This window comes from Ailuropoda melanoleuca, chromosome 8, assembly GCF_002007445.2.
Source record: "Ailuropoda melanoleuca isolate Jingjing chromosome 8, ASM200744v2, whole genome shotgun sequence".
NCBI classification, from domain to species: domain Eukaryota; kingdom Metazoa; phylum Chordata; class Mammalia; order Carnivora; family Ursidae; genus Ailuropoda; species Ailuropoda melanoleuca.
In genome coordinates, this window is record NC_048225.1 from 56,970,796 (window position 1) to 56,998,497 (window position 27,702).

At 38.0% G+C, this 27,702-nt stretch overlaps 3 protein-coding genes across 3 annotated transcripts in view; 2 read left to right on the forward strand and 1 right to left on the reverse strand.

The window, feature by feature from the left end:
* Positions 1-27,702, forward strand: part of LOC117803376 (olfactory receptor 51T1-like) — a 255,196-nt gene that overhangs the window by 86,187 nt on the left and 141,307 nt on the right. The window lies entirely within an intron of this gene.
* Positions 2,122-3,066, reverse strand: LOC100479875 (olfactory receptor 51F2). Its single transcript, XM_002928591.2, has one exon. It carries the CDS (start codon positions 3,064-3,066, stop codon positions 2,122-2,124), a length of 945 nt encoding a protein of 314 aa, XP_002928637.2.
* LOC100475837 (olfactory receptor 51F2) lies at positions 21,901-22,911 on the forward strand. The gene has a single exon (XM_002928577.2). It carries the CDS (start codon positions 21,967-21,969, stop codon positions 22,909-22,911), a length of 945 nt encoding a protein of 314 aa, XP_002928623.2. The 5' UTR covers positions 21,901-21,966.

Genomic DNA, 27,702 nt, shown 5'->3' on the forward strand with positions numbered 1-27,702 from the left:
AAGAACATTCCAAGTAGAGAACAGAAAGTGTGAAGTTTGATGTTGAAGCGTGGTATGGTGAGTTTAAGGAACTATTTGGAGCTGGTGCGGGTGTAGTAGGATGAATAAAGGGGAGATTAGTAGGAGATGAAATATAGGGGAGTTAAATCATATAGATACTCATGAGATATTATAATGACTACAATGAAAGTAGGAAGATCTACCAGGAAACTATTATATTTCAGGTCCAAGATGATGATGGCTTGGCCCATGGTGGTAGCAGTAGAGGTGGTAGAATGTAGCTAGATTCCAGGTACCAGTATCTGGAATATCTGAAAGAAAGAGTCATCAGCATTTGTTAATAGGTTGGGTGTGGAGCAGGAGGGTGTCAGTAATAACTCCAAGAATTCTATCTCAGCAACATGAAAAATAGAGTTTCTGAGTTAGGGAAGACATGGTTGATGTGAATATTAGGATATGTTTTTGGACATGATGAGTCTGAGATGACTATTAAACATTCGAGTAGGAGTAATGATACACGGGATATGAATCTGGACTTTAAATATCAGTTTGGGATTTGCCAGCATGTAGATGAGATAATCAAAATGGGAATATAATGAAGAAAAAACAGGTCTGAGAACAAAATCCTAGAACACTCCAACATACAAAGATTAGGGAAATGAAGACCAATAATAATGGAGACTGAAAATGTTATTGTCAAACGTACTGAGAATTTTGACACCATCCTCGTTATTAAATAGTACTGTTGTCACTTAATAAACTCCCTGTAGCTATGACTGACTAATCCTTCCTTGCTGGATCTGATACCACTTATCCTTATCACTTATCCTTACTGAGTGATACCAATGTGTCATTGAAACATGTGCCTTAAATATTTGAGAATTAATGGACATCCCCAGGTTGGAAATAATAATTAACTTCCTGAATTAAGCCATTATGTGAAGCATATGCCACAAATTAAACATTTCCAGGTAAATGACACAAAGTGAAATTCATTTGCAATTCTTAGTCATTTTTGAGTTTCTGATGGGGCAGAAAGTTGATGGAAGGCAGAGAGAAATTCTGGAATATGTTTAGTTGGGAAGGAACATCAGGTAGAAGTACATTTGTATTTTTCAGGTTTGAAAATTCTGTTTTGGGGGCACCTGGGTGGCTCAGTCGTTAGGCGTCTACCTTTGGCTCAGGGCGTGATCCCGGCATTCTGGGATCGAGCCCCACATCAGGCTCCTCTGCTGGGAGCCTGCTTCTCCCTCTCCCACTCCCCCTGCTTGTGTTCCCTCTCTCATTGGTTGTCTCTCTCTCTCAAATAAATAAATAAATAAAATCTTTTAAAAAAAAAGAAAAAGAAAATTATGTTTTGGGCCTTTTCTCCATAATTTGGTTAGAAAATTTCTAGAGGATAGAATCGTGGGGTTTTGTTTTGTTTATTTGTTTGTTTGTTTTGCTTCTTTATGTCCCCTAGTACAAATTACATGGACTTATATATATGTATATATACAAATTATATGCATGTATACTTATATATAGTTTATATTATAGGTAGCAGTATAGCTAAAGTTAAGAGTGTTAGGGGACCCTGGAGTCAGTTTTGCATGCATGCGAAATATGGTTCTGTTGTGTATGAGCTGTTTAAGTAAGTAACGACATTTTTGTGCCTAAATTTTCTCATTAATCAAAGAAGTAACTAACTTATAACATTGTTTTAGATATGGGCTAATAAATGTAAAAAACACTAAGAACCATGTAGTCAAAGGAAATAGTAACTGTTAGTAAAAAGTATTATTGCAGTTAGAAAAATACTACCTATTTCTCATAAAGGAGTGGCTTTCTCATAATGTGTCATTCCAACGGCTCTAAAGTGGACAAAGTCAGAAGATACAGTTTGTTGGCAGGATAAACAAGTTTAGAACAAACAGTGATGCATGGGAGAAATGCTAGACTTAGGGCTTTACACTGTTCATTCCTTCTATTCTTACATCTCTGTCTCCTCATCTGTAAAATAAAGGGTCAAGCTAGCTGATGTTCTAAATATATTCCAGCTTTAATTGTAAATTTTTGTTTCATGAACACCAGTTTTGTTTTTAAGTTGACAATGTAGGCCATCTCTAGAATTCTGTGCTTCTATGTATCTTTGGAATGGAGAATTTTTATTACAGCTCTGCGTATCTGTTTGGTCTTCACACTATAGATGATGGGGTTCATTACAGGAGGGATCAGGAGGTAAGTGTTAGCAATCGTTGTATGAACATAGGCTGGGGCTCGTTTCCCAAATCTGTGAACAAAGGACAGACTGATCAATGGAAAGTAGAAAATAGCAACAGCCCCAATATGGGAGATACATGTGCTGAAGGCTTTCTTCCTCTCTTCTGGGGATGCGATGCTGAGGACAGTCTGAATAATCAAAATGTAAGAAAGGAGGATGAGGATTGAGTCCACACCAACAGTAGAGATCATGGCAGTCAACCCAACTGCATTGTTGATCCTGGTGTCTGTGCACGAGAGCTTCATCACATCAGGGTGGAAGCAGTAGGAGTGGTGGAGCACGTGGCTGCGGCAGAAGGACAATCGTTTAAGAAGTGCAACCATTGGTGTCAGCATTAGTGTCCCCCTGATGACAATTGCCACTCCAATCTGAGCTATTCTAGAATCAGTTAAAATGGTGGCATACCTGAGTGGATTACAGATGGCCACAAAACGATCAAAGGCCATGGCCAACAGCACTGAGGATTCCATGACAGTGAAGAGTTTAATAAAGAACATCTGTGACAAGCAGGCATTAAAGCTGATCCCCCTGGCATCGAACCAGAATATGCCCAACATGGTGACCAGGGTGGATATGGACAGGCCGAGATCAGTGGTGGACAGCATGGAGAGGAAATAATACATGGGTTCGTGGAGGCTGGGCTGGGTGACAATGGCAAAGAGGATCAGGCTGTTTCCTGAGAGGGCGGTTATGTAGAGAAGGCAGAAGGGAATGGAGATCCAGGTGTGGAAAGTTTCCAGCCCAGGAACTCCAGTTAGCAGGAAAATGATGGAAGTAGGTGTGGTATTCTGGAAGTTTGACATGCTGGGTTAAAAATACAGAGTTCCAAGATGAAACTCTGGAACAACAACAAAACTATATTTTTTGTATTAATTCAATTAAAAATAATTTTATTCAACCAAAAACTAACCAAAGACGAATATTTATACACTATATAAAAATGAATTGCTTATTGAAATTGATAAAGGGATCATAAGATTTCAACTGCTGTAGTAGGTACCATTCTTTCTTATATGTACCTCAGCCCATCATTTTTCTTTCCTGGGACCATTTGCTGGTAGCTATGTTCATACTAGATGTGACCTTTCCTTCTACTTCTCTAACCAGAGATGACTGAATGAATGGAAGACACTTTACTCAAGACTTGTCAGTTATATTTCATCCTTTCTGGATTTTCAGGTTGTGATAAAGAGGTAGCAGGTTAGTTTTTCCATATAGTTAGCAACAGACAAAAGTAGACTGGGACTGTGGAGCGGCAATATTACATCAGCCTCAAGTGTAGAAAGCAGAGAAGCTTATAGGCAATTTGGGCAGCCAGAAAATATTGAGAAAAAGAATCTCATGATACAGAGTAACACATATGAAATGCTAATAGATGGCTTAGGCACCAGTGAAGTCATGTGCAGATGTCTACTGTATTTAACCTTGGAAGTGACACCTGCAGCATAGCATCTGGAGTCTCATTTGGGAAGTGGAGTTAGAATACATACCTACCACCTTAGGGATAGAGGTCTCTGCCCCCCATATGATATAGCATGCTGCCTTATTCAGATAGAGTTCTCTCTTCATCTGCCTGAAGACTACTTGTTCTCCATTTTGTTAAGACATACTTCTCAGGAGATATTTAATAAAATTTTGCTCTTTTGCCTTGGAGGGAAAGATACACCTTTACTGTGAACATTGCATTTTGTTTTTCATTGAGTACAGAACTGCAGGCTATTCAGATGGCTATGTATGAGTTCGAAGAGGGGGTTTTGGGGAAGCAGACATTAAGGCTGTGACTGGAGGGGGTTCAGTCAGTAAGGTAACTGTTCCTCAGGGGAACCTAAGTGTTTTCCAGACCACTCAAGTTCACCCAGATAAAGTGCCTCAAGGATTCCCTAAATAAATCTTAGTTTAAAAAATTGGGAAATTTTTAATTGAAATCAATGAGAAATTAGAGGAAAAAGAAGTGCTAAGTTACCTGAATTGACCCAAAAAGTAAACTATAACTTTAGACTCTATAGTTTAGAGTCATGAGAATGTCCTCAGGGAACCAATGAAATTACTGTTCGAAATGTATGCTTTACCCCAAAGATACAGACATAGTGAAGAGAAGGGCCATATGCACCCCAATGTTCATAGCAGCATTGTCCACAATAGCAAAATTGTGGAAGGAGGCGAGATGCCCTTCAACAGATGACTGGATTAAGATGTGGTCCATATACACAATGGAATATTACTCAGCCATCAAAAAGAACGATTTCACAACATTTGCAGCAACATGGATGGGACTGGAGGAGATAATGCTAAGCAAAATAAGTCAAGCAGAGAAAGACAATTATCATATGGTTTCACTCATTTATGGAACATAAGAAATAGGAAGATCATAGGATAAGAAAGGGAAGAATGAAGGGAGGGTAAACAGAAGGGGGAATGAACCATGGGAGACTATGGACTCTGGGAAACAAACTGAGGGCTTCAGAGGGGAGTGGGCGGGGGATTGGGATAGGCCGGTGATGGGTATTAAGGAGGGCACGTATTGCATGGTGCACTGGGTGTTATACGCAAGTTATGGATCATGGAACATTACATCAAAAACTGGGGATGTACTGTATGGTGACTAACAAAACATAAAAAAAAAAGAAAAAGAAAAAGAAACGTATGCTCAAACCTCCTAATGGGAATAAGAGTTGACAGAAAGGAAGCATTCATTAAGAAAGGGAACATTTTCTTTCTGGCACTGTTTCTGGCGACTTTACTGAGTGTCATGAGTACAACTGACATTATGCTGAAACGAATTGGATACAGACTTGCTCAACTGGCATGCATTTTGGTTAATTGTGAAAGTTAGAAAGTTAACAACTTTAACAAATTTGATGTTTAACAAGTTCTGTTAGCACTTTTTGTAAATGTATCGATTTCTGAAAACATTTTTAGTTACTATAGTTTTTTTAAAAAAATGTATTTATCAGAAGGGCAAAATAAAACTCTACTTATTAAATGAATAGTACTTACGATAATTTTAAAAAAATGGGTTCATCTCTCATGTTCCACAAGTCTTTGACCTGTGTATTTACTATAAATTTCCAGAACCTGGGTCTCAGCTTTTGAGGTTAACAACTTCTTGGGGGCCATGGAAGCTAGAATACTTATGAAAAAGGGAACAGTTCAATTGTGTGTAAAAGGCCTGGGGTATCTGGAGTCCCTTAAGAAAATCAGTGCTTGAAAGATTGCTATGCTTTGTGTAAATAGAAATGACTAACATAACATAATAAAAAATTATTATAAAAACAAATAAATACTACTTTCATCATTAAAAAAAAAAAGAAAGAAAGAAAAGAAACGAAGTATTCCAAGGCTTCTAAAATGGCATATGTGAAACTGTTGAGCCAGAATGAACACTTAGAGTTTAAAATCAAGTGAGGGAGAAAGAACAGCACTGTTTATAAATAACTTCAATATCTCGTGTACAGTGGTGAATGACAGAAATGGGTTATGGGTGTACAGAGTGCCTCTATATTTGTCACTTTTGTCTGGCTATCATGAAGACATTCACCATGCCTATCACTATGACATGCAAGGATTGAGTTGTAACTTTCGTTATTGAGTGATAGGAAATTTTATAAGAGGTTGGTTTTTTTAAAAATTGCTATTGGAACAATTTCTCTTTCATCCTAACTTCTTCCTGGCTCCCTTTACATCATTTTATTAATTCAAACAATTTATTCATTACACATTTTCATTCTTGCCATCTTTTCCCCTACCCTTTCTTGAGGAGGGATCAGAAGAAAAACATAATATGTAGGCTGAACTGATCTGAGCTGAGTCTGGCAGAAGAGAACTCCCTCAAACTCCTTTCTTTCCATTGCTCTACAATTGTGTCTTCCTGTACCCTCTCCTCATCCATGCTGGGTGCAGACATGGAAGATTCCTTATTCCTTTTCATAGCCAATAACTCCATCTAAGCTCTTGATCACCCATGATCAATGCTTAGATCATTTCAGTATCAAACTGGGAGCTCACTGGGTATTGTGTCAGCACTAGGGATATGACGCAGATAAAATAACAGTGGTTGGTGCCTGAGAAAACCAGAGAGGTTGTCAACATCTCATCTTTTTAAGGCTGAAAACTTTATCTTTAATAAGAGCCCAGTAACTCCTATGAAAATGAAAAATTACCAGTTTGGAACACCTACTACATGCCAGGCACACGGCATATAAGAGGGTTCAGTGACAGAAATACTGCTAGCTGTAGAGTGCATCGGATAAGGTATTTCTAAGTGATAGGACAGGATAGTGTGGCGTGACAGATTCTGAGTGTGTGTATACATGAACGTGTCTGTGTGTGTCAAGAAGGATTAGTTCCAAGAACTCTTAACTGAGTTGATGAATTAGAACTGTGTAATGTTTTGATGGGTGAATGTGAGTTTACAAGGATGAAAAACAGGAAAAGGGCATTCTTGACATAGATGAAACATGAGCAGAAACTGAACGAAATAAAACAGGGTTTGTTGGACAACTACAAGAAAATTAAAATTCTGGAGCCTTAAATGTGATGCTGGGTGATGTGGGAGCTGGGCGGGAGAAATCAGCAGGGTTAGGACATGAATATCTTGCATTCCATGGAAAGGAGAGGGAACTTCAATTTTAGTTGCAGAGCATCACGAGCTAGGCATTTCCAAATATTTTATGAATAACTAAAGAAATCATTTTTCATTTTTTCTCCCTCAACAAAGTTCCTTTCCTTCTTTAGTATCTTAGATAGTACCGGTGGCTCCCTATCTGCAGCTTCAATTCTCGAATTATACCCCAAACCATTAATGAAAGCTTCCTACACACTTATATAGATGTTTTCAACATGACATTCAATTCAACTAAGATATATTGACCATTTTTCTTAACTGGTTCCTGTGCTTTGCTAGTAAGGGAAATAAGAGCAAACCCTGTTTCTCCCTCAATTTCCTACCTTATCTTTTATAATAACAAAAAATATTATTTGAAGGACAGTCTGCCTGTGTTTATTATTCCTTCACCTTCAGTAATAATCTGGGTTCTTTTCTAATGACTCTCAGGAAATTCTCCAACTCATGTCACCAATGACTTTCTAAATACCAAGTCCAAAAGTTTATCTTCAGGTTTGCTTTCCTCTCTCTCATCTCAAATTTTCAGTTTTAAGCACCTTTTCTTTGTCTTTTCTTTAGGCACTTTCTCCTTCATTAGCTTCAGTGATAGTTATTCTGTGTTTTTTTTTTTTAATTTCTTTATTGAACAGTGTTTTTGTTCTGTCTTTTCAGTTGTTATGTTCTTTAGGAGTCTTTTTCTTTCAAGACGCCCCTGTTTTTTTCTTGCTCTCTGGTATACTCTCCTTGGGATATCTTAGTTTTTCCCACGGCTTTAAATAGCACTTATATTCAGATGACACGCAAATCTGAAATCTAATTATAGATTTCTCCTGAGTTCTATATTTCAAAAGTTAACAAGATCTTCGAAGCCATGGCAAAATGTCTGGGCTGAAACTTGAAGGCAGTCGTGAATCCTGGAACTAAAGGGAGATGATCAAACAGGCAATTTGGTCAACTAATGGGCAGCAGTTTGGAGAACAGGTCAAAGCTCTCTGTTAGTGGCAGTGAACAAAAGTGAACAAACTATTTCATCTACCCTTGTGTTGTGATCCCTCAAGATATCCCACCCATAATCCCTCAGCTACTTCAACCTCAATATGAGCCGAACCGAACTCATTCCTTCCCGCATTCCAAACCTGGCTCTCTCTCACAGACACGCACATACACACACTCTTCTCCCTCTCTCTCATCCCCTGCCTGCAATGTTCATGAAATATTTATTGACTTTACTTCTAAAATGTCAAAAACTGGAGAATCCAGGGGTTTGTATTTGAGGGCCAAGTAATAGCAATGTGGTTCACGGTGGATGCTTGGAGCTGTACTTCATTGTGCTTTCCTTAATTTAACAGACTTACCTGTTCATATCAAAGAATAAAGGGGAACTAATGGATTTATCAGGGGGAGGTACCAAAATTCCCCCAAGCTACTCTGTGCTGCCATCACCCTAGAATCTGTCAATCCATCCTCTCCAAACCATGTACAACCTTCCTTTTCTCTTGTAAGATATAAGCTATAGTCTCCTAATTAATTTTCCTGTCCTCCCAGATCACAATGATGCTCTCCTTTCTTTTTTTATAACTAAAACATTTTTTTAAATGTTTAAAGAATTTTTATTTTGTTATATTAGTCACCATACAGTACATCCCCAATTTTTGATGCAATGTTCCATGATTCATTATTTGCGTATAACACCCAGTGCACCATGCAATATGTGCCCTCCTTAATACCCATCACCGGCCTATCCCAGTCCCCCAACCCCCGCCCCTCTAAAACCCTCAGTTTGTTTCCCAGAGTCCACAGTCTCTCATGGTTCATTCCCCCTTCTGTTTACCACCCCCTTCATTCTTCCCTTCCTTCTCCTACCAATCTTCCTGCTATTTCTTATGTTCCATAAATGAGTGAAACCATATGATAATTGTCTTTCTCTGCTTGACTTATTTTGCTTAGCATTATCTCCTCCAATCCCATCCATGTTGCTGCAAATGTTGGGTAACCGTTCTTTCTGATGGCTGAGTAATATTCCATTGTATATATGGACCACATCTTCTTAATCCAGTCATCTGTTGAAGGGCATCTCGGCTCCTTCCACACTCCTTTCATTGCGCTGTCATGAGCTATGGCTTCTAGGTCTTTAACTCCTGAGCAGACCATATAGCATTATCAGTATTGTCCAAACCACTGCAAATGGCATCGCTATAGTGTGTGACTGATCTGGGTTCAGGTCCTTGCTTTGACACTAACTAGTTTTGAGACTCTTCGTAGCAATAATAAAAAATATTACTCATAACAACAACTACCATTTATTGGAATTTGTTCTGTGAACATTACAGAGCTAAGCATTTGAGAAACATTCTTTTAATTCTTATTACAACATCATTTGGCAAGCATTGCTAAATTCACTTTGAGTCCCCTTTTCTGGTAACTGAGTATGAGAGATGTTGTGAAACATATTCAGAATCACACACAGCTAGTGAATGTCAGACTTGAGATTTTAAAGCCAATTTTTAAAGAATTCCCACACTCATGCTCCCCAAAACTATGGTTTCATGTATAAGTCGTGTAAACTTCCTTTGCTCCAGTTTCCTCATCTATAACGTAGAGCGTATACTGTACCTAATACAGGGCCTGGCATGCAGTAAGTGTTCAAATTTGGTATTTTAAAAAGTTTTTAGTAAGAATAATCGGGCTTAGAAGTGAATTCTTCAGCTCCTGACAACCTCTTTGGTTTTCTCAAGCACCAAACCACTAACTATGATAACTTATATAACACCCTGATTAAGCCATTTGCTTAAAAAAACCACAGACTGTGCAAACCACATGGGGCAGACAAAATGCCCTTTCTCGGCAGGTTTCCAGAGAATAAATAGTTCTATAAATTCTGCTGTCCACCTCAGCCCACCATCTCACTATCTAACCTAATTCTGCACATTGTGAGGAAATTCTTCCTGTGGATAAGAAAGTTTGGCTCACCTAGACTCAAGTCTTTTCATTGAACAAAACAGTTTTACTTACAGAGTTTGTGCAGCAGTTCTGCTTATCCCTCTCAGGCTGACTCAGAAAGCTGAGGAACCTTCAGATTCCAGGGGAGGACCGAGCTTATGAGGAGACTTGTTCCAGCCTGAACGGAGACAAGCATAGAGCTGAGAGGCCCATACCCGGTGGTGGTGTCACTCACTGTGTCTCCAGGGGTATGGTGGTTCCCAGAAGACTTCTTTTGCCTTATACAGTCTTTGTCTGTCTATTCCATTACGCAATTACTTATTGTGGCCGTGTGCTTTATAGGCTGATGTGATTATTTTTTAATCCTTGTGTACTTTTATTGGAGTGTTTTTTATAAAAACAATTTTAAGACATAATTCACATATCATAAAATTCACCCATTTATAATATAGAATTCAATAGTTTCTAGTAAATTTACAGAGTTCTGCGAGCCTCATCATGGCCTACTTTTAGAAAATTTTTATTACTGCAAAAAGAAATCCCATGCCCATGAGCAGTCACTCTGAAGAGAATTTTCAAAAATAAAATATTATACTAAATTGCTTAAAGGAATCTCCTCTGGTGAGTGTAAAACACATTCTACTTGGTAACTTGTTAGCATCTATTACTATTCATGGCAGTCCTATTTCATTAGCCTACCTGTGCTTCTTAGCAGCCTGTCTCTTATAACTAGGAAAAAACAAAATTTATTCATCTATACATACATCCAGTAAATATTGCATAAGATTATCCTATATTCCAAACATCATGCTAAGTGCTGGAGATTAAAAAAAGGGGGAGGGAATGCAGCACAGTTCTTACTGTCCATGGTCTCTTAGTTAAGTTTAGAAACACACAGTTAATTGATAATTACCAATACTGATAATCAATGATAATGTTCTCTTAGAGGCATGAACCAAGTACTCGGAGAATATTATAGGTAAAAATCTCAGTCTACAATTAGGTGCACAGAAAATACATTTTTATTTACTTTTTTCATAATTTAACCTATTTTCTGTTTGAGCCCCAGCCCACTAACTGGAAGGAAGCTAACAACAATAATTTGGGATTCTCCCCACTTATGTTTAAATTTTGAGGCTCCTACATTGTACTTTTGAGTACTTTGAGTATGTGGGTAATGGATCTGGCCAGTGATGCAATCTGAAAAAAAGGTGAAAATTGCTCCCTCTAGTCTTTAGTAAATACAGTTCCCACAGATTGCTAGATACTGTCCATCTTCTCTACTTACGGTCCCTTTAGATTCTCAGATGTTCCCACCATTTCTGGACCACTCTAGAGCACATGAGTCTTGAAGTCTACCCTTGATTTCTGTCTCTTACACTCTGCAAATAAGCCTAAAGATCCCAATATCTTTGAAACTATAACTAGAATGTAATCATTCTTTATCACCTCCCAAAATGCCTCCTTTTTCCAAGCCAACATTATCTCTCACTTGGAAAATTTCAGTAGTTTCCTAACTATTCTCCCTGCTTCCATCCTTCTCTCCCTACCACCCAGTGTGTTTCACCACAGAAAATATCTTGGCCTGAAATACTTTATTCTTTATGATGTAACAACAACACGTTGTCATGTATTTTGTGCCCAAGATACTATGAAGTGTTTTTGGTAGAGAAAATAGTGCCCCCTATAGATGTGCACATACTAATGCCTGGAACTGGTGAATATGTTACCTTTACATGGCAGAAGGGATTTTGCAGATGTGATTGACCTTGAAGACCTTGAGATAAGATTATCCTGAATCATCTGGATGGGTTCATTCTAATCACATGAGTCCTTAAAAGTGGAGAACCAGAGAAGTGGCAGCCTGGGAAGGACTTGATCCACCACTGCTACCTTTGAAGATGGCAGAGGGTGGAAGATCATGAGCCAAGGAATGTGGGCAGTCTCTAGAAGGAGAAAAGGCAAGGTATTGTTCTCCCTTATGCCCTCTAGAAAATAATGCAGCCCTGTTGATGCCTTGATTTTAGCTCAGTGAGATTCATATCAGTCTTCTGACCTACACAACAGTAAGTAATAAATTTGATGGAAGAATCCCTCATTTGACTTACAGCATTACCAAGGATTAGAGAATTTAAGTAACTTACTTAGGTCTCTCAGTTAATAAGTGTCACAACCACTATTTAAAGCTTGGGCTATTGCAGACCCTTTTAGGTTTTAAAACTCATTCTGTAGAGAATCTTCACATGACCATTCATCTACCACTAATTCCAATTCAAATTGTTCTAACACAAGCATGTATGCATGCTTATGTGCTAGCCTGGATGTTAACACACTGTCACCTGTGTGCTTATATTTTGCATATGAAGGTCGGTCTGTTATATCTTCTCATGGTGAACTTCTTGAGACCTTTGGAAACATTTTCTCTACTAGTCTGGGCAAATTCTAGGGCAGTGACCACATTCCCATTAGTCTCAGACACTTCTTGGGGATTATGTTTATTTATCCCCTGGCCAAAAGAATGTTACTTTTTCTCATAGCAGTAGAGTTATAATATTTTAGTATTCTCTGAGCCAGAGCTTGGTGCGTGCACATGGAACAGGTGTGCATAGCGGTAGAGCACTGACACACATTGTACTCATACTTTCAAAGTCTGGTCCTTCTCACTGCCCTACTCTCATGCCAGCCCAGCAGAACAGTAGCTGGTAATTCAATTCAACCTTCTGAAAGTCTGAGCAAAATGCCCCTCAATAAAATCACTTAGCAACAGGAATATGCCGTTATCAGTCTGTCAATATCCATACCATTGAACCTGGGAAACATTCCACAGTCTGTGACATCAGTGGACTTCATGTGAATGTTTTCCAAACTTGTTAACCCAAACAGGAAGAACAGAATTAGAAACAAGAAAAATGTGCCATTAGGGACTTGCAATAAATGTTATTTATTGAATGTCAATATTTTACTATAGTAAGCAATAAAATATCCTTGCCTGTCAAATTAGCAAATGTTTTAAAGATTTTATTTATTTATTTATTTGAGAGAGAGAGCACAGAGGGAGAGTGAGAGGAAGAAGCAGACTCCTCACTGAGCAGGGAGCCCGACGAGGGCCTGATCCCAGGACTCTGGGATCATGACCTAAGCCAAAGGCAGATGCTTAATTGACTGAGCCACCCAGGTGCCCCCAAATTAGCAAATTTTTAAGAAACTTACAATACACAGTGTTACGTTGCTGTGTTATTGTGGACTAAGCACTGTTTTACAGTATTGGTATGAACTTTCTGGAAGTATATTTTCCAGTATATTGTTGGCTTAAAAAGTCCATTATATTCTATTTCTAGAAATTTATCCAGAGATACAGGCCACTTTTTATATAGAGTAACATTTATTGCAGAATTATCCACAGTAGTAAAAAATGTAGGTAACAAAAATTGTCAATGGCATGGAAATAAGTAAAGTATTTTCTCTAGTCAAAGGATATGATTTTAAAATTCACACATGGAGCAGCTGATGTGGATGGTTGTCCTGAATCAGGAAGTGGGAAAACAGAATTCAGGACTGAGAGTTTTCTAAGGCAGTAAACAGTGTAGTTTCTAAAGAAGTCTGATTCAGGAGCAAGAGGCCAGAGGCAAATCAGATAGTCTAGGGTTCATATACCCAAATTATAGAAGCAAACCTAAAAGCAAGCAAAGAATAACAATAACAACAAAAACTGGTTACTGCATCAGTAATTGTGTTTAGAAACTATCTACTATTTACAAAAAATACTAAGTTCCTACAACTCTTACTGGCCCTCCAGGGTCTGGTGAAAGTCTCATTCTCTTCTACTGGATTCAGTCATGTTGAATTATCAGTAGTTCTACCCTCCTGATTTGGCCAACATTGACCATTCAATTTTAGTGGGTAAAGAAATGTAGCTCTTCCTCTCCTCCCTCTATCATCTTCTTCTGGCTATTCCTATTATTCCTATTTATCGCTTTCCTCTCTGCTGTCATCATGTCTTGTACATGCTTCCATCAGCGTTCTTCATGCATTCATTTATCATTACAAAAATATTATATGCATACTATATGTCTGTTATTGAGTAAGATTTGAGGGTATAATAACAGTGAACACAATGGATATCACCCCAGATGTTACAGAGTTTAGTGGGGGGTACAATAAGTATGTGGGAAATTACAATACTGTGTTATGGTTACTCTAAAGGAGGAAAATTAATAGAGATTTCTGTTACTAAAGAACCAATAGTATTGGCATCGCCTGGAAGCTTGTGAGAAATGCAGAATATCAGATGTACAGAGTCATAATCTGCATTTTTGCAAGATACCTAAGGGACTTATGTGACATTCGAGTTTGAGAAACACTGATGTAGATCACATGGATGTTGAGAACTTGCACCATGTGGTCAAGGGAGGCTCCCCAAATATAACTGCTAAAATGAGATCTAAGGAAATAAGAAGGACTTCCTGAAGGCAGCTAGGGAAGAATAGTAGCATAGAGGGTAGGGTCGGGAGATGATAGAAGGTTAGGGAGATGTTGCGGGCATGGTCAACAGCTGTGGTGTTTTTTTTTTTTTTAAGATTTTATTTATTTATTCGACAGAGATAGAGACAGCCAGTGAGAGAGGGAACACAAGCAGGGGGAGTGGGAGAGGAAGAAGCAGGCTCACAGCGGAGGAGCCTGAATGTGGGGCTCGATCCCATAACGCCGGGATCACGCCCTGAGCCGAAGGCAGACGCTTAACGACTGAGCCACCCAGGCACCCCAGGGCTGTGGTGTTTTATCCCATAGGCAGACTGAACATAATATTGGGGAACTATAATGGAAGAGAGCTAAAAAACAAACACAAACACAAAACAAAACAACAACAAAGGAAAACAAAACACTCCACAATATTCAGCTTCCATTAATTTATCTTTAATTTTGAAATCATAAAATCTTAAAACAAGTTATTTTAATTTTAATATAAATGTAAACTTTATGTTAATAAAAAATAAAGTCTTTTTTGAATTACATTTGACACAGAACTTAGGAATCGGTAAACAGCTTAATAGTGCCTTGGACAACAAGCTCAGAGGTGAGCAAAGGCGGGCTTTGTTTAGGGAGTCGAAGATAAATTCAACAGGGTTGAAGCAGAAAGAGTGGAAAGACAGTGGTTTCAGGTTAGAGCCAAAAGGCCTGGAAAGCCAGATTCCTTACGGAACTGAAAAGCCAAAAGATTGGAAGCAGGGTGATGTCCTAATCAGATTTGTTTTGCTATGGTGGCTGTCTTACCTGTCAGAAATGTGAACTCCTTGAGGGTAGAGACTACACCTTTTCTTGGTATCTGGAGCATAGTATCTGACACATATCAGTCACTAAACAATAATTTATTAAGATTGCTATATTAATGAAAAAATAATTGTAATGGCAAGCAATGACAATAAATATTAACAGTTGTTAATAGCCTGTTATGAGTGAGTACAAAGTGTACTGTGCTTTTTCTTTGGATTGATATTGGGTCACTTTGTTTATTACAATAAGTAAATCTATGAAGCAGATATAATTATTTTCCCCACGTAAAAATGAAGAAATGGAAGTGAAGTGGTTACATAATTGACCCAAGGTCACACTTTTGGTGACAGAGCTGAGCTTTGGAGGCTGGCTGTCTGGTTTTAAACACTTTGATTTTAACCAATGTCTGGTCTGTTAAGTCTAAATGGATAGGTGAATGCAGAGAAGGTATTCAAAATATTCAAGCCCCGGGATAGGCCAATTAGAAGAGATACTCTATCAACAGAATGAACACTGGCCATTATGTCCTTTGTTTGTGTATCCACTAATCATTAAACTTGGGTTATTGAATGGTTTAAATCCCTCAGTTTGCACTGGAAAAGAACCAGAGGTTCTCCTAACAATATACCATCTCCTGAAGCCCCGCTCATGGACCAGTGCTCTTTAGATTGGAATCCTTAGCATGGCCAGCAAGATTTTCACATGCATCCCTGTAATAGCCTGGGTACCCCCCTTTGCTTCTGTATTTTGGGAGCATCTGTCTGAATTGTGTGTTTTTTCCCCACTGAGTCTCAGTCATTTCATGGCAAACTTATCCAGGGCTGCGGAAAAGTCTGCCTCATCTGTTGAAGTGCTTTCTGTGGGAAGACTGTTTCTATTAGTCCCGAAGATACCTAAATGGATAGCATATTTTATCAGGTTTTGGATTAACTCCTGGAAAGAACTGTGTCTTCCCAGACTTTCCTGGGGATCTAGAATCTTGTGACAGAATAAAAAAAAAAAATTAAACAGGATAATTAAGGCCTCTGTGGCAATGCTAATGACAATAAATTCTTCATTCTTTCTTTCCATATAGCAGACCTTTGCAAGGCAATGTCCTCTTGGCATAGCTTTTTATGCCAAGAAGCATGTTTAATTAGTTGCTGTTCTTGAAACTACCAGCCCTCTCAATTTGCCACTAATTGTCTAAGGCTGTATTAATGGCCAAAGGTTGAAGGCCACTTATGAGTATCCACAGTTTTAACAGAAGCTGTCTGCCAAACATGGTTAATGTCTCTACCACAGAGGTGAACGTATTAGTGTCAGTTTTAGACCCATTATCAGAGCAGCCTAGTGCCCTTGTAAGATTGCAAGGGATATACAAGGGACTCACAGTTTTGTATTCTTTTTTAGTTGCTTCTTTTTATTTTTTTTAAATAGACTATTCTTTTTTAAAAATTTTTATTTCAATTCAATTAGCCAATGTATAGTACATCATTAGTTTCAGGGGCAATGTTCAATAATTTATCAGTTGTGTATAACACCCAGTTCTTTAGAGAAGTTTAGGTTCACAGCAAATTGAGTGGAAGAGACAGAGATTTCCCCTATATCTCCTGTGCCCACATATCCATAGCCTCCCCCACCAGCGTGGTTTATTACTTACAAATGATGAACCTTCACTGACACATCATTATCACTTGAAGCCCATAGTTTGTATTAGGGTTCACTCTTGGTATTGTGCATTTCATGGGTTTGGACAAATTTATAACGACCATGTGTTCACCATTATAGTATCATATGGAGTAGTTTCACTGCCCTAAAAATCCTTAATGTGCCGCCTACTAATTCCCCACTTCCCTAGCCCCAGGCAAGCCACTGATCTTTTTACTGTCTGCATAGTTTGCCTTTTCCAGAACGTTGCATAGTTGGAATTATACACTATGTTGTCTTTTCTAACTGGTTTCTTTCACTTAATAATATGCATTTAGGTTTCCATCATGACTTTTCATGGCTTAGTAGCTAATTTCTTTTTAGCACTGACAATATTCCATTTTGTGGATATATCATACTTTATTTAGACACACCTACTCAAAGACATCTTGGTTGTCCCCAAATTCTGACAATTATGAATAAAAGCTACTATAAATATCCATATGCAATTTTTGTGTGGATATGTTTTCAACTTCTCTGGGGATATAAGGAATGCAATTGCTGGATTGTATGGTAAGAATATGTTTACTTTCATTATAAACTGCCAAACTGTCTTCTGAGGTGTCTGTTCCATTTTGTATTTCCACCAGCAATGAATGTGAGTTCTTGTTGCTCTACTTCCTTGCCAGGAGTTGGCAGTGTTGTCAGTGTTCCGGATTTTGGCCCTTCGAAAGTCATTATTGTTTTAATTTGCATTACCCTGATGACATGTGATGCGGGGCCTCTTTTCATATGCTTGTTTGCTGGATCACTTCCTTTTAAGTTATCATTTTGTATGCCTATGTACAAGTTAGCCACACTTCCAAGATAATCAGAATGCTCAGGAACAGTCGTGGACTCTGAACCAAACCCTATTGCACTAGCCTCAGTGAGTATAGTTATTTAGCAACTCCTTTGATACCTGGTTCAATGTCTTATGATTTCTGTGACATTGGCAAAAGCCTGGTGAGCAAACTCATGGGTGATCCATTAAATGGTGCTTCTCTCTTACTTTTACCCTCTGCAAAGCTTTGACTTTATAGCAAGCTGTTCAGGGGTCAGAAAGCTCTTGAATGAGAACTGGACTCCTGGAATCTCCAGGACTTTTCTTTGTCGCAGTGAGTGAAGCTAGACTGCAAAGAAATTGCCCTTTATGGCCTGTTTTTCAGGGCACAGAGGGTTAATGGGACACAGGTGTATAGAGTTCTCTCCTAGGAATTTGATTTTCACTTGGGAAAATGTGGCTCTTACCAGGCAGCTTCTGGGCCCCTTATAAAGGCTGCTTTTCTGAGAGCTGATACCTGAGTATTCTCTGTGAGTTTACTTAGCTGAAGAGAACTTCTTTGGCAATGGTTTAAGGGGACTGGACTGATCAGGGAGTGTTTCCCTAGCCTTAGGACAGAAGGATCTTTCTGCCCATAAGTTTGTGAGGTTGAGATATCTCTTTCTCTCTCTCTGGCTTTAAAAGACTGTCTGCTACTGCCTGGTGACTCTTTAAAGAACAGGGCATAGCCCATAAGTTTGTGAGGTTGAGATATCTCTTTCTCTCTCTCTGGCTTTAAAAGACTGTCTGCTACTGCCTGGGATGACTCTTTAAAGAACAGGGCATAGGAATCATCGAACTTTACATCGGAATCCGGTGATGTACTGTATGGTGACTAACATAATATAATAAAAAATCATTAAAAAAAAAAAAAAGAACTGGGCATAGAAGCAAATGACCTTCCTTTCCAGACTCAAGATTTCTTCTTTGCATGAGGTCAGTGTTTTAGTGCATTGAAATCTTTTCTGAATACATCAAGGATGGTACTGTCTTCAGATAGTTTATGAAACCAACAGGTCAGAGAAAATTGGTGAACTTAGTAGTACATATTCAACAATTTCATATATTATATATATTCATGTATTATATCAATTTAAAAATAATGTAATAAGATATACATTAAAGTCATGAAGTTATGAGCATGTGTTCATTTATTCAACATATTTTAAAAATTATATTCCTTTTATTTTTTTATTTTTATTTTTATTTACTTATTTAATTTTATTGCATGGTGCACTGGGTGTTATACGCAAGTAATGAATCATGGAACTTTACATCAAAAACTAGGATGTACTGTATGGTGACTAACATAATATAATAAAAAATATTATTAATAAAAAATTCCTTTTAAATAAGTAGTGACAAAGCATGAAATTTGAAGTCAGAGAGAACAGAGTTTAATTCTTGGATTTGCCATTGTCATGTTGGATAAATGTGAGAAAGTACATGATTCCTCTGAGCCTCGGTTTTCTAATCTTAGCTTCAGTTTTTCTCATCTGAGAAAGAGGAGCTCGTAAGACCTAGTGCATGTTGTGATAGTGACGGATGCAAAGCTTTGCAGTGGGGGCAGGCAGTCTATATGTTCTTGGTAGTCTGGTTATAAGGATGTGTAAGTCATACAAGCCCTTGCCTTGTCTTGGAAGAATTCTCCATTGGGGAGAAAGAGACATTTAAATATATCTTTCCGTGAATAGTTATTTAATACTTACTTGCTCATTAGTTTCAGTGAAAGAAGACCCAAGGGGGGTTAATACTCATAGAATTAAAAAGAAAAAAAAAGCTATTCTTTTCCCACAAGCTTTGCTAATGGAGTTCCCTGCATTAGAATAGTCCTACTCTGTTTTCCTTTGAAAAAAGAGACCATTAGAAGCATGCAAATCAGTGGAAAGAGGATTCAGAGAAAGAGAGAGTGAAGTAAATTGTTTGTTACATAGTAGGCATTTAATACATTATCACTATTGTTATTACACAGAAGGCTAGTTTCGATACTTCTTACTTTATTTAACTATAATAAAAAGAGCATTAACTTGAGAGCCTGCTTTCTTATATTCAAAATAAAGAGGATATGATTTAAAGGTCCTTACAACTTCACATAGAAAAATGTATTTTTATCACCAGGTCTGTCTTCGAGCAAAGTCGTAGTACCAAGGATGAATACTAGATTAATCAGAAAAGTGTTAGCTGATCTTCTATTTTAAAATATGCCAACATGGTTATGAATTTATTCATAATTTGAAGGGGCTGTCTGTCAGGAGTCACAATATATGCCTGATATTAAGTGTCTAGGGTCTATTACTATTATCGGATACAATGAATTCATTCACTGAACAGATACTCTTAGAAACTGTTGTGTCAGGCACTTTTCCTGGCTCTGAGATGAGAGGTCTGAGAATAACTGAGGAGAGCCTTGTGTTTTCCTTCCTGGGGTCATTTTCACCCTAGTGCCACGCCTCTGCAGTCTAATCACTAGGTGCTGCTTCTGTCTTTTGAAAATACTGCTATTCTCCAGGGCTCTTTCCTCTGACCTCCTTTTCACTGCTCCTGTGACTTTAAACCAGCCATCAGTTAGACAACTTGTAAGCCTTATTATCAAGTCAGGAGTCCCTTTGTTGGGAAAGCAAAGGTAAGTGCATATTCCAATTCTTGCTTGTAAGTCACAGGTGAAAAAGTCAGGTTTGTCTTCCAACTGAGGTGCAGACATTGAAACAAAACTCATGGATCTTGTTTTGTTATATATTTCCCCTCAATTCAAATTTTCTTTTTATTATTATTATTATTATGTTCAATTAGCAAACATATAGTACATCATTATTTTGTGTGTGTGTTTGAGTTCTTAAGAGACTTCCTATATTGAACATTTTTCTCTTTTCTTCTCTTCAGATGCTGTCTTCGTCACATCTCATGTAATGAATTATTCCCACTCTGGCCAAAGCTGGTGCCTGTTCATATAACGGTTAGAATGAAACTCACCAAGTTGACTTACACTTAGATATGTTCTTTCCCAGAGTTATGAACAGACCTTCTTGGAGTACCAGGTCTAATTATAATTCTGTCCACTGCACACACTGACATTTTGTAGATATTTAAATATTTATTGAGCGAATACATGCATGAATGAATAAAAGAGGAGCACCTACCTTAAAAATCAAGCATTATTTTTGTAGATAAAAATAAGGTGTCGGAGGGGCGTCTGGGTGGCACAGCGGTTAAGCGTCTGCCTTCGGCTCAGGGCGTGATCCTGGCATTATGGGATCAAGCCCCACATCAGGCTCCTCTGCTATGAGCCTGCTTCTTCCTTTCCCACTCCCCCTGCTTGTGTTCCCTCTCTCGCTGGCTGTCTCTATCTCTGTCAAATAAATAAATAAAATCTTTTAAAAAAAAATAAGGTGTTGGAAACTTAGGACAAGAATCAGTATAGAGGAACTTCTTTGATCCTGCAGATGTCTTGATCTGGGTGAACACACGCTCATATCCTCCGACAGGAGATGGTTCATAGTCATCATCCGTCATTTGAATGGAGATGAATCCAGACTCATTAGGGTTTCTGAGGGACCACACCCCCAAACCTTCCACACATTTCCTTATCCCTTTGCAATAATGGAATATTAAGAATCTTAATCAGGTAATTCTGCTCCAATTATTACCTGTTAGCTTGCAATTAGTTCCTTTGTTCTTGTAAGGTTAACTTTGGGCCATATTTCTTCAGGCAGAATTTCCCTTAGACAACACCAGATTCATGGCTACTACCTGTATAATGAAATAATTTTATCAACTGTCACCCATTGTAGTCTATTTTGCCAGAAGAATTTGTTCTTCTAGAGTAGTTAGTTTTCATTAATAGCTGTTGTGCATTAATTTAATCAGTGGTATTTTTCTAGAAAATATTTAATATTATCTTTATGATCCTATTTTCTTTGGGTGCATAAGGACTTACAAGTCTTAGTGGACTTTTTAAGGGCAACTGAGAAGTGAAGAAAAACAGGATGAATTGCCTTTTGTTTTGTCACAGGGTTGCACAGAAATGTCCTGTCTCTCCATGTTGTACATGGAATCATAGAACTGGAAAATATATTACCATTATCTACTCTAACCTCTCTCTCTCTCTCTCTCTATATATATATATGGAAATATACTGAAGCCTAGATATAACATGTTTCTCTCGCTAAAACCCAGGTGTCCTCCTACAATTTAATGTTCTGTCTCTTTTCCTAGTTCATGCAAGATCAATTCTAAATCTAGGAAAGGGATAACTGGGTATGCACTTCCATGGGAAGACAAGACAAGGCTCACTAGCAATCCTAAATTGTAGGATATGTAGAAGAGAGTGAAAATGTCTTTCTTGCCTACTTTACAGGATATGGTCCTTTCCTCCAGGGAAATCTGCTGTCTTCATTCATCATGCCATCCTTCAATCAGAGCATTTTCCACCCTGCAGTCTTCTTTCTTACTGGCATCCCTGGTTTTGAAACTTACCATGCCTGGCTCTCCATCCCTTTTTGTTGTCTCTATGCCATTGCCATCTCTGGGAATGGCATGATCTTGTTTGTCATCCTCACTGAGTCGACCCTCCATGAACCCATGTACTATTTCCTCTCCATGCTGTCCTTCACAGACCTAGGGCTGTGCCTTTCCACATTGGTCACCATGCTGTGTATTTTCTGGTTCAATGCTCGAGAAATCAGTTTTGATGCCTGCATTGGCCAGATGTTCTTTATCCGTGGTTTCACATTCATGGAGTCCTCAGTACTCCTGGCAATGGCCTTTGACTGCTTCATTGCCATCTGTAACCCACTGAGGTATGCTACAATCTTAACCAATTCAAGGATCATCAAAGTGGGCTTTGCCATTGTTATTAGGGGGACAACGGCTCTAGTGCCTTTACTCCTACTTCTAAAGCGTCTGTCCTTCTGCCGTAGCCATGTTCTCCACCATTCATATTGTTTCCACCCTGATGTGATGAAGCTTTCATGCACAGACACCAAGATCAACAGTGCATTTGGTTTGGCCATTGTCATCTCTACTGCTGGCATAGACTCTGTCTTGATCCTCCTTTCCTATGTTCTGATCATCCACTCTGTGCTCAGCATTGCCTCCCCAGAGGAGCGGAAAAAGGCCTTTGGTACTTGTGTTTCACACATAAGTGCTGTTGCCATCTTCTACATCCCCATGATCAGCCTGTCACTGGTGCACAGATTTGGGAAGCACGCCCCTCCCCTTGTGCATACTCTCATTGCCAATGTTTATCTGCTCATCCCTCCTGTGATGAATCCCGTAATCTACAGTGTGAAGACCAAGCAAATTCGCAAAGCTATGCTCAAAATATTCTCTTTGAAGCTCATTTAGGCATTTTTCATTATATCTTTTCTTTCCATAGTCTCTCTGACTCATATTTGGCTATTTATTGGAATTGAAAAAGTCTGTTTATAAGAGCTTTCATTCTATCCTGATGTATAAACTTGTTGCTTACCGAAGTTCTAGACAGTGGATTTTTTGAAATAGGGACTCTGTCTAGTGTACCTTTAGCCTTGTTACCAATGCTTCAGCTGCACAGAATAGGACCACAGTGAAAATATGTCTAGAAAATGGACAAATGTATATTTAAATTGTAAATTGACTTTACAGTTTAAATAGTCTTACAACCTCTAAGGTGTAGCAATTCAAGGGATGTCTTTTATGATTTACATCAGTAGGAAAGCCTAAGTTACAGTAATTCTTACCATGTATTGGTAATGATTATTATTTCCCCAAATAGACTATTCATGACTACAGAACATGAATTAGCATAGAAAACAAGAAGAAATCAAATGAAAAGCGTACTTTCCTCATTCTTAAAAGTTATTCAAGTCCCTTTGATAAATGTATTAAAAGTTAATTATGTAATATCCAATGATTTGTGCTTCAAAATATGTATCTAATGGGGGAAAGTGGGCAAAGATATATTATGATGTTCAAGGTATCATTATTCATTGCAAAGAAAATTTGGAAACTTCTTAAACAATTACTTAAGGGTATTGGTTAAATAAAATATAAACTATCATGCAGCAAGCTAAATACTGATACAGATATAAATGATATATTATTAAGAGAAAAGATAGGGTAGTATAGAGGGTACTTATCACTGTTTGTGTATATATTTCATTTGAATATACACACTCATGTACACACATGCCCACTCACACGTATGCATTGTGAAAGTATGAGTAGACATATTCCAAATGTCAAACTGCTTCTTTTTTGATATTTGGAGATTGGCTCGTTTATATTTTCTTAATACCTTCCTGCAGCTTATAAATGCTCAACAATGAGCTTTGAAAATTTTTCAGATAATGAAATAATCGATTTCCATTTAACACCACTTCAGAACACAATTTTTTTGTTCTTCATCTTCCAGTGCATCCTCATTACCATGGGTCTTCATAATCTGTCTTCTACACTACTGATGTATAATATGACATCCACTTTCTGTTTTGTACTGACTCTGGTCCAAATCCAGCGCATCAGAACCACTTAATATCCTCAACCCCACCCTGGAGCGAAGTCAGAAACTCTTCAGGTGGAGCCCAGGAATTTGCATTTTAACAGGCTACCTACAGGTTATCGTGCATGTTAGAGTAACATTCCCCGGGAATGTTTTCTCTTTTGAAAAAACACAATAAATCCCTTGCCTTTTGTCTTTGATCATTTTGCTGTCTATGAATGAAATATTCACCTGCTTTTTTCCCCTTCTAGTTGCTTTTTTTCCTTCTTTAGGTGCCATTAATAAATCGTTGTCTTATAGGCAATCAGGTCCGTCTTTCCTGACTGACTTAAAACTTTTTTTAAATAGCCAGTGTGCTTTGGAATTGATACATCATGCACAGACCCAAGTATAGCACTTAATAATAGCTAATTTGATACATGCTTATTGAATTAACTTGATTTTTACATAACTTTGCAAATATTCTTCTTACATAATTTGGGCATTACCATTTGGCGAACACTATGGGAGTACTGGTGTTGAAAAGTGAAGAATGAAAGCATAGTCTCTATTTTTAAGGAGTAACAATCTGACTAAACATATCTGAATTGAAGTAGTGTTTAGCCAGTTGTTTCTTTTGAATGAGACTGGATAAAACATTGAAGCAGATACTAAGAGGAATCATGGATAGTGATTTCTCTCTTTCCTAAGAAGAACCTGAATTAAAGGGAATATCAACAATTCAGGAGACTGTTAGCCTGAGGAGAAAAATACAGCTCCTGGAAATTTACTGTTTCACAGAGGAGATATAATACACATTCAATTCTAAACAATGAAAGTATAAACATAAGAGATTCAAATTTCATGGATCCTCAGGAAAAGTTTTGAAAATGGAGAACTTTGAAGGTGAGGAACCGTATATATATTTTTTCTTTGAGTATAGTTGACACACAATGTTACATTAGTTTCAGGTGTACAACTTAGTGATTTGACAAGTTTATACATTATGCTATGTTCACAAGTATAGCTACCACCTGTCCTGTTACATTGGTATTACAGTATCATTAACAGTATTCCTTACGCTGTGCCTTTTATTCCTATGACTTACTCATTCCATAACTGGAAGTCTGTATCTACCCTTCCCCTTCACCCATTCTTCCAACTCCCCACGCCCCCTCCCCTCTGCCAACCATCCGTTTGTTCTCTGCATTTATAGGTCTGATTCTGCTTTTCGTTTGTTTATTCATTTGTTTTTTTAGATTCCATTTATGAGTGGAATCATACGGTATTTGTCTTTCTCAGTCTGACTTACTTCACTTAACAGAAAACCCTCTAGGTCCATCAATGTTGTCTCAAATGGCATGATCTCATCCTTTTTTAAGGCTGTGTAATATTCTAGTGTGTGCGTGCGCGTGTGTGTGTATGTATGTGTGTGTGTACGTACCACATTTTCCTTATCCATTCATTTATTGTTGGACACTTGGGCTGCTTCCATATGTTGGCTCTTATAAATAATGCTGCAATAAACATGGGGGTGCATATATCTTTTTGAGTTAGTGTTTTCATTTTCTCTGGGTAGATACCCAATAATGGAGTTATTGGATCATGTTATTTCTATTTTTAACTTTTTGAGGAACCTCAATACTATTTTCCAAACAATCTGATTAAGAAATATGTGGGGGACCTGATTAGACATTTTTCCAAAGTAGACAACCAGATGGCCAACAGGCACATTAAAAGATGCTCACCATCACTCATCATCAGAGAAATATAAATCGAAACCATAATGAGATATCACCTCATACCTGTTAGAATGGCTAAAATCAAAAAATAAGACGCAACAAGTGTTCCTGAGGATGTGGAGACAAAGGACCCCCCAGGCACTGTTTATGGAAATGTAAATTGGGAAGCCATATTTTTTAATTTTAAAAACATAAATGTATTAGAGAATATTTTTAGAAAAATAACAACATTGACTTATGCTTCAATAAGAAATTACATATCATTTTGTGTGCAACAGTTATATGTACACTAATAAAATTTATTTAAAGTATATTTCTTTCTTTATAAAGTGATATAATTCACAGAAAAATACCTAAGTATACTTTTTTCTCTTTTAATATTACTTTTCACTCCTTTTTAGCTGTGTTTTCCTGTGAATTCAATATCATCAAATACAGAGGTCTATATATTTTCACAGCTTTTTCTTTTATTTATAGATTTATGAAACAATGCTTGTTCATGACTATCTGAGCCAATGTTGAAAATAATAGTCTAGTTCATCTGATGAAGAATTTGAAAGAGTAAGTGATATTCCATTGTATANAGCAGGCTCACAGCAGAGGAGCCTGATGTGGGGCTCGATCCCATAACGCCGGGATCACGCCCTGAGCCGAAGGCAGACGCTTAACCGCTGTGCCACCCAGGCGCCCCGGACCACATCTTCTTTATCCATTTGTCTGTTGAAGGGCATCTTGGCTCCTTCCACAGTTTGGCTATTGTGGACAATGCTGCTGTGAACATTGGAGTGCATATGGCCTTTCTTTTCACTACATCTGTATCTTTGGGGTAAATACCCAGTAGTGCAATTGCGGGGTCATAGGGTAGCTCTCTTTTTAACTTTTTGAGTAAACTCCACACTGTTTTCCAAAGTGGCTGTACCAACTTGCATTCCCACCAACAGTGTAGGAGGGTTCCTTTTTCTCCACATCCTCTCTAACATTTGTTGTTTCTTGCCTTATCAATTTTTGCCATTCTAACTGGTGTAAGGTGGTATTTTAATGTGGTTTTGATTTGAATTTCCCTGATGGCTAATGATGTTATACAATGGAGTATTACTCAGCCATCAGAAAGGATGATTACACAACATTTGCATCAACATGGATGGAACTGGAGGAGATTATGCTAAGTGAAATAAGTCAAGCAGAGAAAGACAATTATCATATGGTTTCACTCATTTGTAGAACATAAAGAATAGCAGGGAGATCATTAGGAAAAGGAAGGGAAAAATGAAGGGGGGGATAATAGAGGGGGAGAAGAGAACTATGAGAAACTATGGACTCCGGGAGACAAACTGAGGGTTTTAGAGGGCAGGGGCGTGGGGGGGTGGGCTAGCTGGTGATGGGTATTAAGGAGGGCACCTATTGCATGGAGCACTGAGTGTTATCCCCAAACAATGAACATGGAACACTACATCAAAAACTAATGATGTACTGTATGGTGACTAATATATCATAACAAAAAAATTTAAAAAAAGAGTAAATGACTTGAAGTTCTGTTTGAGAGTGTTCCTAATTGATATTTCACTAAAACTAATGTATTGTGGCCTTGATGTAAAATTTAAGGTTTGTATCATTCAGGCTGATATTGTGCCAAGCAGGGAACTGCAATATATTATGTAGCCTCAAACAAGATGCCTGAAATCTTCAGCTGCTTCTCAAGGATGTAGAAATGCCTTTTTCTAGGAAAGGAGAAAGATTAAATTCCATACTGTGCAATTTCTAGTATGTTATTTAGATTCAAAGGCTTTTGAATCTAAAAAATCGTCTGTGGCATAGATTCTGCCCCCGTCTAGCTGTACTTGCCACTTGCTCCCCCGCTGGTACACATGGTTCCAGACGTGCTGACCATGTTATGAATCACTCCTGGTTTTCCTGTGCTCTCTTCTCCTATGTCTC